The sequence below is a fragment of the Schistocerca americana genome, chromosome X, assembly GCF_021461395.2.
Source record: "Schistocerca americana isolate TAMUIC-IGC-003095 chromosome X, iqSchAmer2.1, whole genome shotgun sequence".
Classification (NCBI taxonomy): domain Eukaryota; kingdom Metazoa; phylum Arthropoda; class Insecta; order Orthoptera; family Acrididae; genus Schistocerca; species Schistocerca americana.
Genome location: NC_060130.1, coordinates 1,009,731,978 through 1,009,747,916, shown reverse-complemented (window position 1 = coordinate 1,009,747,916; position 15,939 = coordinate 1,009,731,978). Strand labels below are relative to the sequence as shown.

Genomic DNA, 15,939 nt, shown 5'->3' with positions numbered 1-15,939 from the left:
GAAATGTTTGACACGGTGCCTTACTGCAATCTGTTAACAAAGGTTTGAGCATATGGAATAGGTTTCCAGAGATGTGAATGACTCAACAGTGCCTTTAAGTAATAAAATCAAGTAAATTGTACTCGACAGCAAGTGTTCATCAGTCACAAGGGTATTGCCAGGATTGCCACAGGGAAGTGTGATGAGATCCCTCTTGTTCTCTACACATGTAAATAATCTGACACATGAGGTGAGCAGGAAAGTATTGTCATTGTGTGACTGTGAGAAGACTTGGATGGAATTTCTGTATGGTGCCACGAATGACAGCTTGCCCTTAATACAGAGATGTATAAGTTTGGTGGGTAGACCACATAACGAATGAGGAGGTATTGAATAGAATTGTGGAGAAGAGAAATTTGTGGCACAACTTGACTAGATGAAGGGATCAGTTGGTAGGACATGTTCTGAGGCATCAAGGGATCACCAATTTAGTATTGGAGGGCAGCATGGAGGGTAAAAATCGTAGAGGGAGACCAAGAGATTTCTTCTTCTTCCGTATCCGGATGCACCAATTTTATCTTCCCTTCCCAGTAATTAGCAACGTAGTTTGCTTTGTCATTGAATTTCAAAATATCATCTTTAGTGCATGTTATAGATATATCTGGGCAAATCAGTAGGTGGTCCAAGTCCTGTATTCACACCTATCGCTATCACTGTAACCCCATTTAAATAGGTTTGATTTGCACCCAGTTACTCCAGTGTGCAGCCGGTTTAACGACCTCCAAGTTGTAAAAGGTAGTAGAAATCCTGCAGATCCCTCCTCAAGTAGTTCCATTGTGGAGTGTGGCACCATTTCTTCCCAAAGAGATAGTCGCCTTGCGACGGGCTTGGTGGCGAGCTCTTCAGTAGTTTCAATGAAACTCCTGCGGGATCTCCGCCGGACACGTTGTTTTCGGTGCATATGCATCGGGTGTCGAGGATCATTCTTTTGTTTTGATCTTTCGATCTCGGCGGCTACTTGTCTGCGGATAGTGGGTGGTGCTATGCCTATGATGGGATAAATGATGTCTGTGGGAGTTGGTTTGAGGCATCCTGTGGCAATACATACAGTTTCGTTTACGGCAACGTCAACTTTCTTAGTGTGAGCAGAGTTCCTCCAAACTGGCGCCGCATATTCCGCTGCTGAGATACTCAGCACCAGACCCGTGGTGCGCAAAACATGTGGTTGAGCTCTCCACAATGAACCTGTTAGCTTCCGCAGTATGTTGTTCCTGGCACAGACCTTTTTTTTAGTGTTGTGACAGTGCTGCTTAAAAGTAAGTGCTCTGTCCAATGTTACTCCCAGGTATTTTGGGCTGTTTGTATGTTTCAGCTCTTCCCCTTGCCACATGACTCGGAGTTTCTGTTTGGCTTGTTTGTTCCTAAGATGGAAGGCGGATACTTGAGATTTACTAGGGTTTGGTTTGAGATTATTGCCGTCGTAATAGGTAGCAAGTTCTGTTAAGGCTCCTGTGAGATTCTCCTCCACTTGTTCAAAGGTTTTATCCTGTGTGGCCACTGCTGCATCATCAGCATATATGAACATTCGTGTCTGGTGGCTGATGGGAAGATCATTGGTATAGATGTTAAATAATATTGGAGCCAAGACACTACCCTGTGCAAGTCCGTTTTTCTGTGTCCTCCGTCGGCTGTTTTTAGATTGTAGGGTTACATAGTAGCATCTGTTCTGTAGCATGCATTGCACGAACATAGAAAGGGTGTAGTCCTTAGTGACATTATACACTTTCTGGGTGAGCAACTTATGGTTAACTGTGTCATATGCAGCACTGAGATCCAGGAATGCGACCCCAGTTACTTCTCCTCTCTGATAGCCGTCTTCGATGTACTGTGTGAGATTAAGGATTTGGCCACAGCATGATTTTCCTGGTCGAAATCCAGCTTTTTCATTAATGAGGGCTTTGTCCACATAATCAGCTATGCGTTTGAGGATCATTCCCTTCAGCACTTTAAATAAATGACAAAGCAGTGAGACAGACCTGAAATTTTTAGCTTCAGCTGGGTCTTTCCCTGGTTTTAGTAACGCAATAACCCGAGCTTTCCTCCACAGTTTAGGAATTTGCATTGTTGTAATACAGTTATTCATTAGCTCTAGGATCCATGGTTGTACTCCCGGTCCAAAATGTTTAATTTGCTCAGATCTCAGATCGTCGAGGCCAGCGGCCTTATTGTTTTTCAAATCGTTGGTGGCATCTTGTAGCTCCTGAATAAAGAACGGGCGAGCTAGGAAGCTAATCTCCTCATTCAATTTTCTTTTAATTTTGCCATTCCTGATCTTCCTTTTAGTTTCTCCGTTCGTGAGTAGTTGGTGAGCTATCTGATCAGGTATAACTTCACTGTAATTTGGTCGTGGTTCTGTTTGGTCATTGTTGAGACTTTTGACCAGTTTCCATGCCATCCTACTGCTGTGCTTCATGTCCGTCTCTTGTAGGAGGTTACTCCACTTTTCCTTTCTCGCTTCGGAGATACCAGACATCAGTACCTCACCTGCCTGGATCATTTCCTCTGAGAAGGGGTCCTTATTGTACAGTTCTTCATACTTTTTCAGAGCTTCCTTGCTGCTACCATTGAGTCCAGCGATGTACTGGGTGCGGCACCCTCTAGGTATGCGCCGTCGAGAGATTTTCTTAACAAGGTCTATAAAAGTTTCATATGATTGTATCTCTGGTTTAATTTCCAAGATCTCCTTATCAAGGTCCTCTGTGAAAAGTTCCCAATGAGCTTTTTTGAAATTGAAGCGTCTCTTGAAGGGCATTACATCTGATTTGATTACTGCAGTAATGCAGCAGGTTATTGCTCTGTGTTGCGATCTTGGAATTGGGTCCTTGATTTGCTTTACAGTTTGCAGTGATACCTTTTCAGAGAAAAAGATGTTATCTGGATTATATCCTCATTTCCATCTTCCGCTGTTAAATGATGCAGGCAACTTTGGGTCATGTATCAATTTCAGTTTAGCCTGATCTGCCCAGATCTCCAGCATTTCGCCATCGTCATTTGTCTCTTTATAACCCCATGCGAGACCGTGACAGTTAAAATCTCGTAGTACAACTTTAATGTTTTTTGAATGGAAATTTCCAGGTTCCGTAAATTTGAACTTCGCACTGGGTGGTTTGTACACGGATGTTACAGTACATGAATGTAGCTCAATAGTTAAAATTTCTATATTTTCTTCGTAGGTCAGAGCACAGGAGCATACATCTAAGTTCGGTTTCACAAATGTAGCACTTCCGTATCTTTTGTGTGGTCTCTCAAGAACTAATTTCATGCCCTGTATTTTTGGTCTATGGCTAGTTGGTGCTCTGTGTGTTTCTTGTATCACTAAAACATCACAGTTGTTTCGTTTGCACATGTCAGATAATAAAATTTCTTTATTTACAGATAAGCCTTCAATATTGCAGGAAGTTGTCACTAGTGATGGTCGTGGTAAAGGCCTTTTTTGAGTCTCTTTGGAGAGTTGTTTTGTCCTCTTTGGTTTTGGTGCTCCGGTGTTTGCAGGATTGGCCGACTAGGTCGTTTCCAGGGGACGCCAGATTGCTTGTTGTTCGAGTGGTGAACGCAATCTTCGTGGAGGCTCCTGCAGAGATGAATGCACTAAGCAGATACAGAAGGCTGTAGGTTGCAGTAGGTACTGGTAGATGAAGAAGCTTGCACAGAGTAGAATAGCATAGAGAGCTGCATCAAACCAGTCTCTGGACTGAAGACCACAACAATAACATAAGTTAATGCAGATGAGCAGGGGAAAAACCATCCTCTAATGTTCAAATACAGTGTTAGTGATTTGTGGCTTGGCACAGTCAAGCTGATTAGATGTCTAGTAGCATTTCATAACATTGGAAATGGAATGAACACATAAGGACAGAGTTAGGGAAGGCACCTGGTCGACTTTAGTTTATTGGAAGAATTTTTGGAAAGTATAGCTCATCTATAAAGGAGACTGCATACAGAACACTAGCACAACCAATTCTTGAGTACAACTAGAATGTTTTGGATCCCCACCAGGTTGGATTAAAGGAAGACATCAAAGCAATTCAGAACCTTGTTGCTAGATTTGTTTTCAGTAGGTCTGATCAACACATGAATTACGGAGATGCTTTGTGTGTTCTTCCTTGTAGGGGAAGATGGTGTTCTTTTTACAAATCACTGTTGAGAAATTTTAGATAACCAGCGTTTGTGTCTGACTGCTGGATGATTCTTCTGCTGCCAGCATCCATTTCATGTATGGACTGCAAAGACAAGATCAGAGAGATTAGGGTCCGTATGGAGGCCTATAGACCGTCATTTATCCCTCACTCCGTTTGGAAGTGGAACAGAAAAGGAAATGACTGGTAGTGGTAAAAGGTATCCTTCACCATATGCGATATGGTGGGTTGCAGAGTATGGTATGTAGATGTAGATAGAGGGTCTGTAGGTAGTGATAGGAAAAAATTTTTATGTCAAAATTTGGTGTTACATTTTACCAAATTTGGTGTTACATTTTACCAAATTTGGTGTTACATTTTACCAAATTTGGTGTTACATTTTACCAAATTTGGTGTTACATTTTACCAAATTTGGTGTTACATTTTACCAAATTTGGTGTTACATTTTACCAAATTTGGTGTTACATTTTACCAAATTTGGTGTTACATTTTACCAAATTTGGTGTTACATTTTACCAAATTTGGTGTTACATTTTACCAAATTTGGTGTTCCTTTTTGCTACTGTTTTCAAATTCGTTTTTGTTCCAAAGTGAGTGTTATTTTTGCCAAAATTGGGATTATGTTTTTGCGATATTTGTTGCTGTTTTTTGCCAAATCAGTGTTTTTCCAGTTTTGGTGCTGTTTTCTTTGTCAGTCCAAAGTTCATTACGTGGGAAATGAACTGTAATTTTAAGATTACCTGTACACACGAATCTCAACCTTGAGGCGACTAAAAGTCAAAATTCAATTTTGACATTCAATAACTATCAATTATGAATATTAGTAAACTGCCATACTCAGCTATATGACATTTTGAGAAGGAAAAATTACAAATTTTGTGATATCTCATAAATTTGGCAAATTTGCATTGTTTTGCAAAAACAACTTACTTTGCATTACCTTTCGTGTTAGAATTTTCAGTAAATTTTCATGTCCCTGTCTATAGGTTATCCTAATAGAGGAAATAGGAGCTCTCCAAAGAAGAATGGAACAAATTGCCACGGGCTAGTTGGACTGGCATGAAAGTGTAACTGCAGTGATGGAAAAATCTTAACTGGCAGACAGTTAAAGAAAGGCATTTTCTCTCCCAAAAAGTTGCTTTGAAAATTTCAAGAACCAGCTTCTAGGGTTTAACTGTGGTTGCACTTCAGCCTCCTATTTAGTGATCCTATGAAGATACAATTAGACTAACAGCTGGTTTAGAGGCACACAAACTATCATTTTACCTTTTCTCACATAATCCGTAGATTTGTAGAGCACTAAGAGGGGGTTGGGCAGAAATATGGAAACACTACGAGAAATGAATGCTTGAACATAAATGTCACGTCTTCAGTGCCCACTAGTCACCAGATCTCAATATTATTGAGCTCTTGTTGTCTACTTTGGAGAGAAGTGAGCATGATCACTATCCACCTCCATCATCATTACCTGAACATGCCACTATTTTGTATGAAGAATGGTATAAGATTCCCTCGAACACCATAAAGGACCTGTAGTCATCAAAACTGAGACTACTGGAAGCTGATCTGAAAGCCAACAGTTTTCATGCACCATAATAGACCTGGTAGTGTGTTGTGTTGCGGATATTTCCATATTATTACCTGCCCCTGTATGTAGATGTCATAATCTTGTAAGACACCATTTAGCACATAAACAGTCTTGGATGTTATCAATTGTCAACAGCAACAAGGTGGTTTTAGTGGATGAAATCTACCCCCACCCCCCGTCTGACACACTCTCCTCACCCCTGTGGTTTTAGTGGATGAAATCTACACACTGACACACTTCCCCCCCCCCCCCCCCCCGTATCCTCTGCCCCCCCCCCATCTCTTTGTCCCCCCTCCCCCCCCCCCCCCTGTCTCCTGCAGCAACTGTTGCTGATGTTTAGTGACTTTTCTATTCAGGTATCTGCAATGTGTTATTTTTACACTGTAGTGTTAATGAAGCAGAATGTTTCTGGGAAATGTTTGATATCGGTGACACTTTCCTGTGAAAGCTATTTTACTCAGTTGTGGTTACCTTTTATTTCACTGAAGTGTTATTTAAATAGTTTTATATTCTTGGTACACAGTAGAGCTTACCACTCTTTCATGTGTCTTTGTGCAGAGAATGGAGGTAATGGTCTCCTGTCACCAAATATGTACAGACAATATATTGTACCACAGCTAGTACAGATATTCTGTGTGCGTGATGCACAGATTCGGTTGGTTCTGTTGAAGCATTTCAAGCACTACTTTCACATGTTTACTTTGGAACAGTTGAAGAATCAAATACTGCCTGAGGTATGTTCAAGACTCAAATTGCTTCTCTTGCTCATACTTGAATTTATTGGGGTAATTTTCTCTGGCTACTTATTTCATTGCTCCGTGGCCTCAAAACTAGTTTAGCCTTCATATTAATTTATAGCTTTTATTAGTTTTTGAGAAAAGAAGCTATGATACATAATTTGGAGGATTTATTTCATCTGTGTACTTGGTTCACAGTTGTATTTTTGACTATGTACCTGCCAGTGCTTCAAAATTGCTAAATATGTACAGAAACTGGATAAGTGTACTAATCTCCTTCTCCACCCTCTTTCTGCCCATCTTGTCTTCCACCCCGCACCCCCCCCCCCCCCTCTCTCTGCCCATCTCCTCCTCCAGCTATGTCCATTTCACCCCACCCCCCCACCCCCCCTTTTTCTCTGTCCATCTGCTTCTCCCCCTATTTCTGGTCTTGAGCCCTGTTTATTTTTATTGCAAATTCAGATTCCATAATAGTATTCTAATTATAAGCTGATAAGTCATAAATAAAACTTGTCGGTCTTCTTTGAAAACTAACAGTGAGGAAGAAAATGAAACAGCACATTTTTGTGTATACAATTATATGTAACACACTCACAGGAAAACAAAACACAGCATTTTCTTTCTCGCAGTCAGTTTTAACAGAAAACCTGTACATTGTTGTTTAAAAACATGTATATGACAGGGTGTAGACACCACAAGACAACTGGGACATGTGGAAAAAAAGCACGGGAATTAGTCTTCCAGGAAAAACCCTTGAATTTTGTAAAATTCCAGGAATTTTTTGTTGTTTTACGTTTAGTTTTCAGTAAATTTTTATAGTTTTGACTGGTAAGAGCTGATGCTCCAACAAAGAATTTTACTTTAGACCTCTACTGCAGAATAATACTGCAGTGATAAAACATAAACGTGAGAATAACACCAAAATAAAACTTTAGTTGCAAAGGAAATGTGCCATTTACGATAGCAAAACTTGGTGCACATACAAGTGTCTGCCGGGAAAAGTATTGCAAATGATGGTTCGAGAAGCATTACTTTCAAAGTAAATTTCCTTTTACATAAGGTGAATTATGCTACGTGTGACAATGTGTGATTAATTTCTTAAATTGCAGAGAGATTGACTCTCATTCAAAACTTATCACTTTGAGGATTGGCCACTTAGAAAAATTTTGGGCCCAGATCAGCCATTTATGCCATTATTTAAAGTTTTACAGATACATTTCTGTTTGATATGTGTGAAAGCTTAGCTGTTCTTGTAGCTATATGGTGTGTGTATTAATTTAAACCACTGACTTTTGCTATTTGTGTGTTCACACTACTTAAGTGTTCTTGCTGTTGCCTAAAAACATATGCTCTGAATATATGTTGTCAGTGTCTGGTGCAATCATGTGACGTGAGCTGTGATTGGTTGACAGAAGCATATCACATAGTGTAAATTCAATTTCAGTGCTTTGGAAGCCACCATGTTCTATTCGCTGGAATTTGTATTTCTACTTTTGTAATATGAAAATATGCAGTGTACATATTGCCACACATCAAATATCTTTCCAAAACACACTGTTTTTTGCTGTATTTTGTTTAGTAAAGTGGTGGGGAGTTCTACGCCAGTGTGTAAAATCTTCACCGTTCAAAGGATTGATAAGTCTTACAACTCCAGGGGAAAGTATATTGTCACTTAACATGTCCTACAGAACATAAGAACACATCTCAGTATTAACAGTATTGGGGGTCACATCTGTTTGTCACAAACCAATGTAAAATTACTCGTGAGGTGATACAGTGGGTAATGCACTAGGCTTGCATTTGAGAGAACTGGAATTCGGATCCCCATTTGGCTATCCAAATTTATGTTGTCCATGTTTCTAAAGTGCCTTTAATATAATGGAAGGAAACATTCCACATGGGAAAAATTATATATAAAAACAAAGATGAGGTGACTTACCGAACAAAAGCGCTGGCAGGTCGATAGACACACAAACAAACACAAACATACACACAAAATTCAAGCTTTCGCAACAAACTGTTGTTGGTCTTTAAATATGTCTGCTTGTGTCTGTATGTGTGGATGGATATGTGTGTGTGTGTGAGTGTATACCTGTCCTTCTTTCCCCCTAAGGTAAGTCTTTCCGCTCCCGGGATTGGAATGACTCCTTACCCTCTCCTTTAAAACCCACTTCCTTTCATAAAGTGCCTTTAAGGATGACATGCTCAATTTCCTTCCCTTCATTGCAATAACTGAATTACTTGTACATCTCTAATGACATCATTGGGGATGGGATGTCTAACGCTAATTTTCCTGTTTTCTTTCAGTGTAATATATGTCTGTTGTGTGTGATTTTCAAATAGGCGTATGGAACAGTTAGAGGAAGTTTTACCGAGCGAGGTGTCACAGTGGTTAGCACACTGGACTCGCATTCAGGAAGACGACGGTTCAATCCAGCGTCCGGCCATCCTGATTTAGGTTTTCCATGATTTCCCTAAATCATTTCAGGCAAATGCCAGGATGGTTCCTTTCACAGGACATGGCCGACTTCCTTCCCCGTCCTTCCCTAATCTGACGAGACCGATGACCTCACTGTTTGGTCTCTTCCCCCAAATCATTCCAATTAGAGGAAGTTTTGTCCTGTGTGTCAGTGAAGTTGTAATTTTGCTCTATCTGAAACTAGATGATTAATCAGTTCATGCTTATACTTTCTTGTGAAATAATTTTATGTAAGACATTTCATAGTGTTAACAACTATATTAACTAAAAAGATCAGAAGACAGTGCTCAGAGCACCAGTTCCGCAACTGAGTAAACAAACTATATGGCACAGAATTTAAGATAAAAGTAACTGTAGTTGTGTTTTCCAATACAAATTGTTTGAACCCACAGTGATGGGGGGGTGGGGGGGAACAGGACATATACTCAAGGGCTGAGGCAGCTCATTTGCAGACAAGCCATAGGTGTCAATGGAGACAAATGAAGGAAGAGGGAATTAAATTATTATGACATATGAGGTGTTTTAATACCATAATGAATGTTCAATATCCACATACCTTCCAGTTGTATAGAGGCTGGTCGCACTGATGCCTGTTGTAGGTACATCTGTGTTAATAGCGATACATAGACAGTGTTCATAGGGAAGAATGATTGTTTGAAGCATGCTTTATACACAAGTTTGTTCCGTTATATATCCTACATTTGAGCAGTTGAAGATTTCTTGATCTGAAGTTCTGTATTTAAATTATCACATAAATTGCATCCACATAGTAGGCCATATTTTGCCGATAATAAACATTGTCTAATATCAAGTGACACTTGTGATATGTAGTAATGAAAACTTACATTTTATTATGAATAAGTTAATTAGCAGATACTGCAGTTCTGCTACCACCTCTTACTATGGCAACGGTGAACCATCCATTTCCATGTGAGAAGGTATCGTTTATGTCCAAACTAAAATTAAGGGAACATCCAAGAAATACACAGGGTCCATCGATGAGGGCGTGGGCTGCACCACTCTTCACTGGAATGTGATTGTTCTTGTCTCCTGACGTTGTTGTTAGTTCGATGTTTTCTATATTTTTTTACATGATATTAAAGATCTGAAGCTCTAACCTGTAGACCTAATTTTTGTGGCTTGTAAACAACAATTCATGCAGTATAAAGTGTGTTAAGGGACTTAGTTCTGTTTTTAAGTGTTTAAGCTGTGTTGCAATGTGTGATAAGTGTGGGTGTTGGTGCAGGGTAGTCCAACAAGGTGGTACGTGAAGATTGTGGGTTAGTGTTCGGTTGGGGCAATTGTAGTGGGAGGGGGGTGGGGTTGGGGAAGACCATGAGAACTAGGTACAGGTAACTAATAATAGGCGAAAGGGAAACAGCTCTTCAGCTTCCTCAATTATTTTTGAGCTTACAGTATCTAATAAGTTTGACTTATTACCTGAAATAGGAGGGGAAGGGCCTCATACAGTTGCAGGTCACAGTAGGGTGTAGCAGACTTTTTAGAAAAGAAACTGAGTGTAGATAGATACCAAAAGAGATAAGGAAGAAGAGTCTTGCTGCTAGGTAGTAACAATAGCAGGGATGTAGGGCAGATGGTATGAGACAAATTAGGAATAGAAGATGCATTAAAAACACTGAAAGGTCATTTCCTAAACTCCATAGAGCAGATAGATATAACCTCTATAACAGTACAGGAAGTAAGAAAAACCATTATTTCTTTAAAAGCAAAAAATTCAGCTGGTGTTGATGACATTTCTAGCAAATTGGTAAAAGCCTGCTGCAACAAGTTCAGTGAAGTCAGAGCTCATATATTCAATGTCTCTCTCAAACAAGGTATCTTCCCTGAAAGGATGAAATATACTATTATAAAGCCCCTCTACAAAAGGGGCAATGCCTCAGATGTTACAAACTATCAGCCTCTCTCTCTTTTGACTACATTTTCTAAAGTTCTCTAAAAGCTAATGTATGCCAGAATAGTCGGCCACCTAGAAAAACATGCAATAATTAGTAAAAACCAGTTTGGATTCAGAGAAGGTATCTCCACAACCGAAGCAATATTTTAGTTTACGAATAACATTTTGGAATGCCTCAACAAAAAGACATTGCCTGTGAGCATATTTTGCAATCTGTCTAAAGCCTTTGTGTTAGTCATAGAATACTTACAGAGAAAGCATACCACTATGGACTCCGAGGAAAAATGGGCAACTGGCTCAAATCCTACCTACAGGGCAGACAACAGAAAACAGTGCTAGATGGTAACAATAGTCACATAGGAGGAGTAGAGTCTGACTGGGGAACAGTAAAATATGGAGTTCCACAAGGTTCTATCCTTGGTCCCCTGCTCTCTCTCTCTCTCTCTCTCTCTCTCTCTCTCTCTCTCTCTCTCTCTCTTTTTTTTATATATATATATATATATATATATATATATATATATATATATCAGTGTCCTCAAATATACCATTGTCCTCAAACAGAGCAAGCAACTTTACAATGTTTACAGATGACACAAGTATTGTGATAACCAGTAAGATACCCTCTGATCTAGAATTAAATGCCGGCCATTTACTTGAGGATGTTCTGAACTGGTTCACAGTAAATTCTTTATCAATAAACCTAAGCAAAACTATTATATTCATTTCCATTCTGGTCGCAAAAGTCCACAGGAAATAAACATTATACTTGAGAGCCAGAGAGCAGATTGTTTGAAATCAGGCTTAATTGGGAACAACACATCCACCAAACCCTGAAAAAGACTCAGCTCAGCAACATTCGCCATTCGTTTCATTCACTTATGTGTTATGGAATAATCTTCTGGGGCAATTCACCACTATCGAAAAAGGTTTTTACAAGTCAGAAAAAGGTTGTCCGAATTGTGTGTGGAGTGTCTCCAAGAATCTCACGTCACAATCTTTTTAAGCAAATAAGGATCCTAACCACTACTTCACAATATATCTTTTCAACCATGGCACTCATGCTTCACAATCCTTCTCAATATGAAACATGAAACAAATGAAATGTACCATCACCATAACACAAGGAGGCAATGTGACATGCACTGTGACCTGAAAAATCTGTCCCTGGTGCAAAAAGGTGTGAAATAAACAAGCACAAAAATCTTCAATGCACTTCCAAGTAATATAAAGTGTCTACGAGATAAAAAAGTACTGCTCAAAAATAAGCTAAAGGAGTTCTTGCTTGAAAAAAGCTTCTATTCTCTAGAAGAATTCTATAACAGAGATAGCTAGTTTTATTTCCCAAATACTATTGTATATTCCTGCCTCAGTATATCTTGCTGTGTTAATCAGATTAATTGGTGATCTGTAAAAAATTGAGATTAATTGGTGATCTGTAAAAAATTGCTTGGACAAAATCAGAGTGTTGTATGTGGAACTCTGCTTGTGGGTGTAATTATATCCTACCGATTGGGTTTCTAACTTGTATTATTAATGTTTGTTTATTGTCCTTATGTAAACTAATGTAATAATGAACTAAATGTTTTTGACTCCTGCATCCATGCGTTAACACGCAGAACTGGATCTACGGAATACGTATTGCAATAAATAAATAAATAGGGTACCAAATAACAAGTATTGTGTAGCCAAGTGACAGAGGACATAGGGAATTAGTGCAAAGACTTTGGCAGTAGGTGAAATAGGGAACAGTGTGGCTAAAGGCAGAAATTACAGGATTAGTGGTGACCTGGATGAAATTGAAGTAGAAATCATACACACAGGTGTGAATTTTGTGGAGGTCTTAATGGCACCATGACTGGTCTTGGGTTAACACTGCTGTGAGCCATGTGACCACTGAGTTGAGCAGACTGCTGCTAACTGAAATGAATTCTCATAAGAGTACTGTGCCTGTTGCTACAGTTGGAAGATGGTGATGTTCTAGACATGTCCTAGAGAGGGAAAGACAGGTTGCTTGAGCTTCTTGCAGAGTGTGTACAGGGAGCCAGCTTCACACAAAGCAAGATTCCTGTGGTTACTGGTGTCTGAGGGTACCATTTTTAGCTTAGGATTGGGATTTGGCACCCTGTTGCTAAATAAACTAAAATAACAGAAGAGCTGCACAAAATGCTCAAGAATAAACAGAAAAATGTTAGCTTATTTCAATCAGAATATTAGAGGATTGAGGAATAAGGTAGAAGAGTTTCTTGTCTGAAAAGATAGAGGGGTCCTGTGCCTACCTGGGCACCATATAACTACAAGATTCGAGAAGTTAAATGTAAAACTAACATTTTATTCATGTAGAACTAATATGGGAAAAAGAATTGTTGTTGTATTTAAGACAGAACACAAGTTCAAAAGCAGTGAAACAAGTAGATTTTGTAGCTATCAACATACAGAAGTTTATTTATTTATCATATGATGATTCAGAGCTTGGATCAAATACATAATTTTAAGAGTATACAATGTAAGAAATGACAAACAAAATACATGTACAGAATCAAATGTTCAAAGTATTATGCTAAATTACCTACACATTACAGAAGTTCTTAGATTTTTAAGTCCAATCTGTTGATCCAGTTGAGCCCTTCAGGTGATGATGGTGGATGTCATTTGTTGATCCCCCAAAGGCTCATTTCGGGCATTCACCAACAATGTAATTAATTGTTTGCAGGGCAGCTCCACAGTCACAATCTGGAGATGTTGCCCAGCCCCATTTGTGCTTTAGATATCCGCAGTTCACTTGTCCTGTTGGGATGCGGTTGATGGTTCTCCACTGCCATCTGGGGACTGTGAAACCTGGAACTCGCATGGAAGGCTTTTCAACCAGATGACCGTTGAACACTGACGATGCTTCCCACTGACTGCTCCATACTTCGTTGATGTTAAAGTCGGAGGCTTCAAGATGTCGTGCAGGTCGCCAAGGTGGTTTTCTTGACTTCAGACGCTGATGTTCTGCTATTAATATATCGCTGTGTACAGGTAGCTGGGGGTTCTTCTGAATGTTTCTTCAGGAGAGCATCTGATCTTCGTAGAGCTGGAGGTTGGATGTTACTTAAAACTGGTAGCCATGCAGTTTGAGTGCTACGTATGCAGCCTGTGATAAGTCTTATTGTCTGGTTGAGTTGCGCATCTATCTTGCTACAGTGAGCACTGTTCATGCAAGTTGGACAACAGTATTCAGTGACAGAGTATGATAGTGCAAAGCAGTTGATCTTAGGGTTTGAGCGCTGCAACTCCAGGAGGTACCAGCAAGCTTCTTACTGATATTATTACAGGTCTTCACTTTTGCGGCCACATTGGAGAGATGTTGTCGGAAAGTTAGGGACCTATCGAGTGTTATTCCGAGGTACTTCGGTGTGCTGCAGTACTTCAAGGTTTGGCCTCGGAGTTTAACTTCTGGTTTATAGTCGGAGTGTCTGTTCTGTAGGTGGAATACTGAAGTAACAGTTTCCTGGGGGTTTAGGCGGAGGCACCATTTCCTGAAGTATGTGTCCAGGATTTCCCCCCTCAGGGGGCTCAGCATTTAGTTGCTGGGTACGGGCTTGGCGACCCCGGGGTCCCTGAGCTGGGGACTGAGAAGCGCCACCAGTTCTCAATACCGTAAGCTCTGAGCGTGCTTCAACAACCACCGTAAGGTGCGACGGTGGAATGTTGTACGGTACAGAGCCCGGGGATCTTGGCTTAACTGCCTGGGTCGCGAGGATGGTATAAACCTTTATAAGAAACCCCTCAATCTCAAGGTGTGCTGCGCGCCGAGGAGACGCATGGCTGTTGAGGTAGAACAGTTGCTAGCGGGTGACCTCTGGGGAACCTGCCCCCCCCCCCCCCCCCCCCCCGTTTGTATTAGGCTTACCTAGGCAAGCGGGACTCTGTCTGGGTGGACATTCCTTCCCCTAGCTGCTCTTGGGACCACCATGAAACGAAATAAGAGTAGTGCGCAAGCACGAGTCCCTAAGAAAGGAAAGTTTAATGCTTTACAGTATGACCCCCCAATCGTTCCCTTCCCTGTCCACACCAGGGGAGGAACGGCAGTCCAAATTACCTGGTGCGACGTATTCTCCTCGATTTATGGTTTGCAGCCAAACAGATGGGGACTCATTTCTGACCACAAAGCCTCAGTTTTTTGTGGAAAATTTAAAGGACAAGTTTGGAGAAGTTGAGGGCCTGTCTAAAATGAGGTCTGGAGCAGTCCTCATACAGACAGCATCCCCAGCACAGTCACGGGCATTGCTTGTTTGTGACAAGCTTGGTGATGTTGCAGTCTCCATTACACCTCATAAGAGCCTCAATATCGTTCAGGGACTTATTTTTCATCGTGACCTGTTGTTGCAGTCTGATGACGAGCTCCGTGCAAATCTGGAATGCCGCGGTTTCCACTTTGTTTGACGTGTCTTCAGGGGACCTAAAGATAGTAGGGTCACCACCGGCATCTTCATCTTGGCTTTCGAGGGAGACACCCTGCCCGAGAAGGTCGAGGTGATGCGATATCGATGTGATGTTAAGCCTTACGTCCCTCCTCCCATGCGCTACTTTAAGTGCTGGAGGTTTGGGCATATGTCATCGAGATGTGACGCCAACCCTACTGTCGGGATTGTGGACGTGCCTCCCACCCCAACGTCCCGTGTTCGCCACCCCCTGTTTGTGTCAACAGCGGACAGAAACATTCACCTTGCTCGTCAGACTGCGTGGTTTATCAAAAAGAACGGAAGATTATAGAGTATAAGACCTTGGACAGGCTCACTTACACAGAGGCTAAACGCAAGTACGACCGACTTCACCTTGTGCGCATTTCATCAACGTTTGCTGCAGCAGCTTCGATGTTGCCATCCCTGGCGATGAGCCCCCAAGATCAGCCACTTTTTGTGGTCCCTCCAGCCCGGCCGTCTATTCCTGCCCCCCAGCTAGTTGTGGGAACACCCTCTTACGTTGCTCCCCGGTTATCAACATCGAGAGTAACAACCCCTCCTTCTTTGGGGACTTCAGTCCCCACCCCTAAGCCGGAGAAG

General features: G+C 41.0%; 1 protein-coding gene across 3 annotated transcripts in view; it reads left to right on the top strand.

Moving 5' to 3' along the window:
* Positions 1-15,939, top strand: part of LOC124555638 (protein-associating with the carboxyl-terminal domain of ezrin) — a 76,630-nt gene that overhangs the window by 35,452 nt on the left and 25,239 nt on the right. For all 3 annotated transcript variants that reach the window (XM_047129617.1, XM_047129618.1, XM_047129616.1), the window contains exon 8: positions 6,322-6,497. In XM_047129617.1, the coding sequence (XP_046985573.1) occupies positions 6,322-6,497 (176 nt within the window). The remainder of the gene's footprint in view (positions 1-6,321; positions 6,498-15,939) is intronic.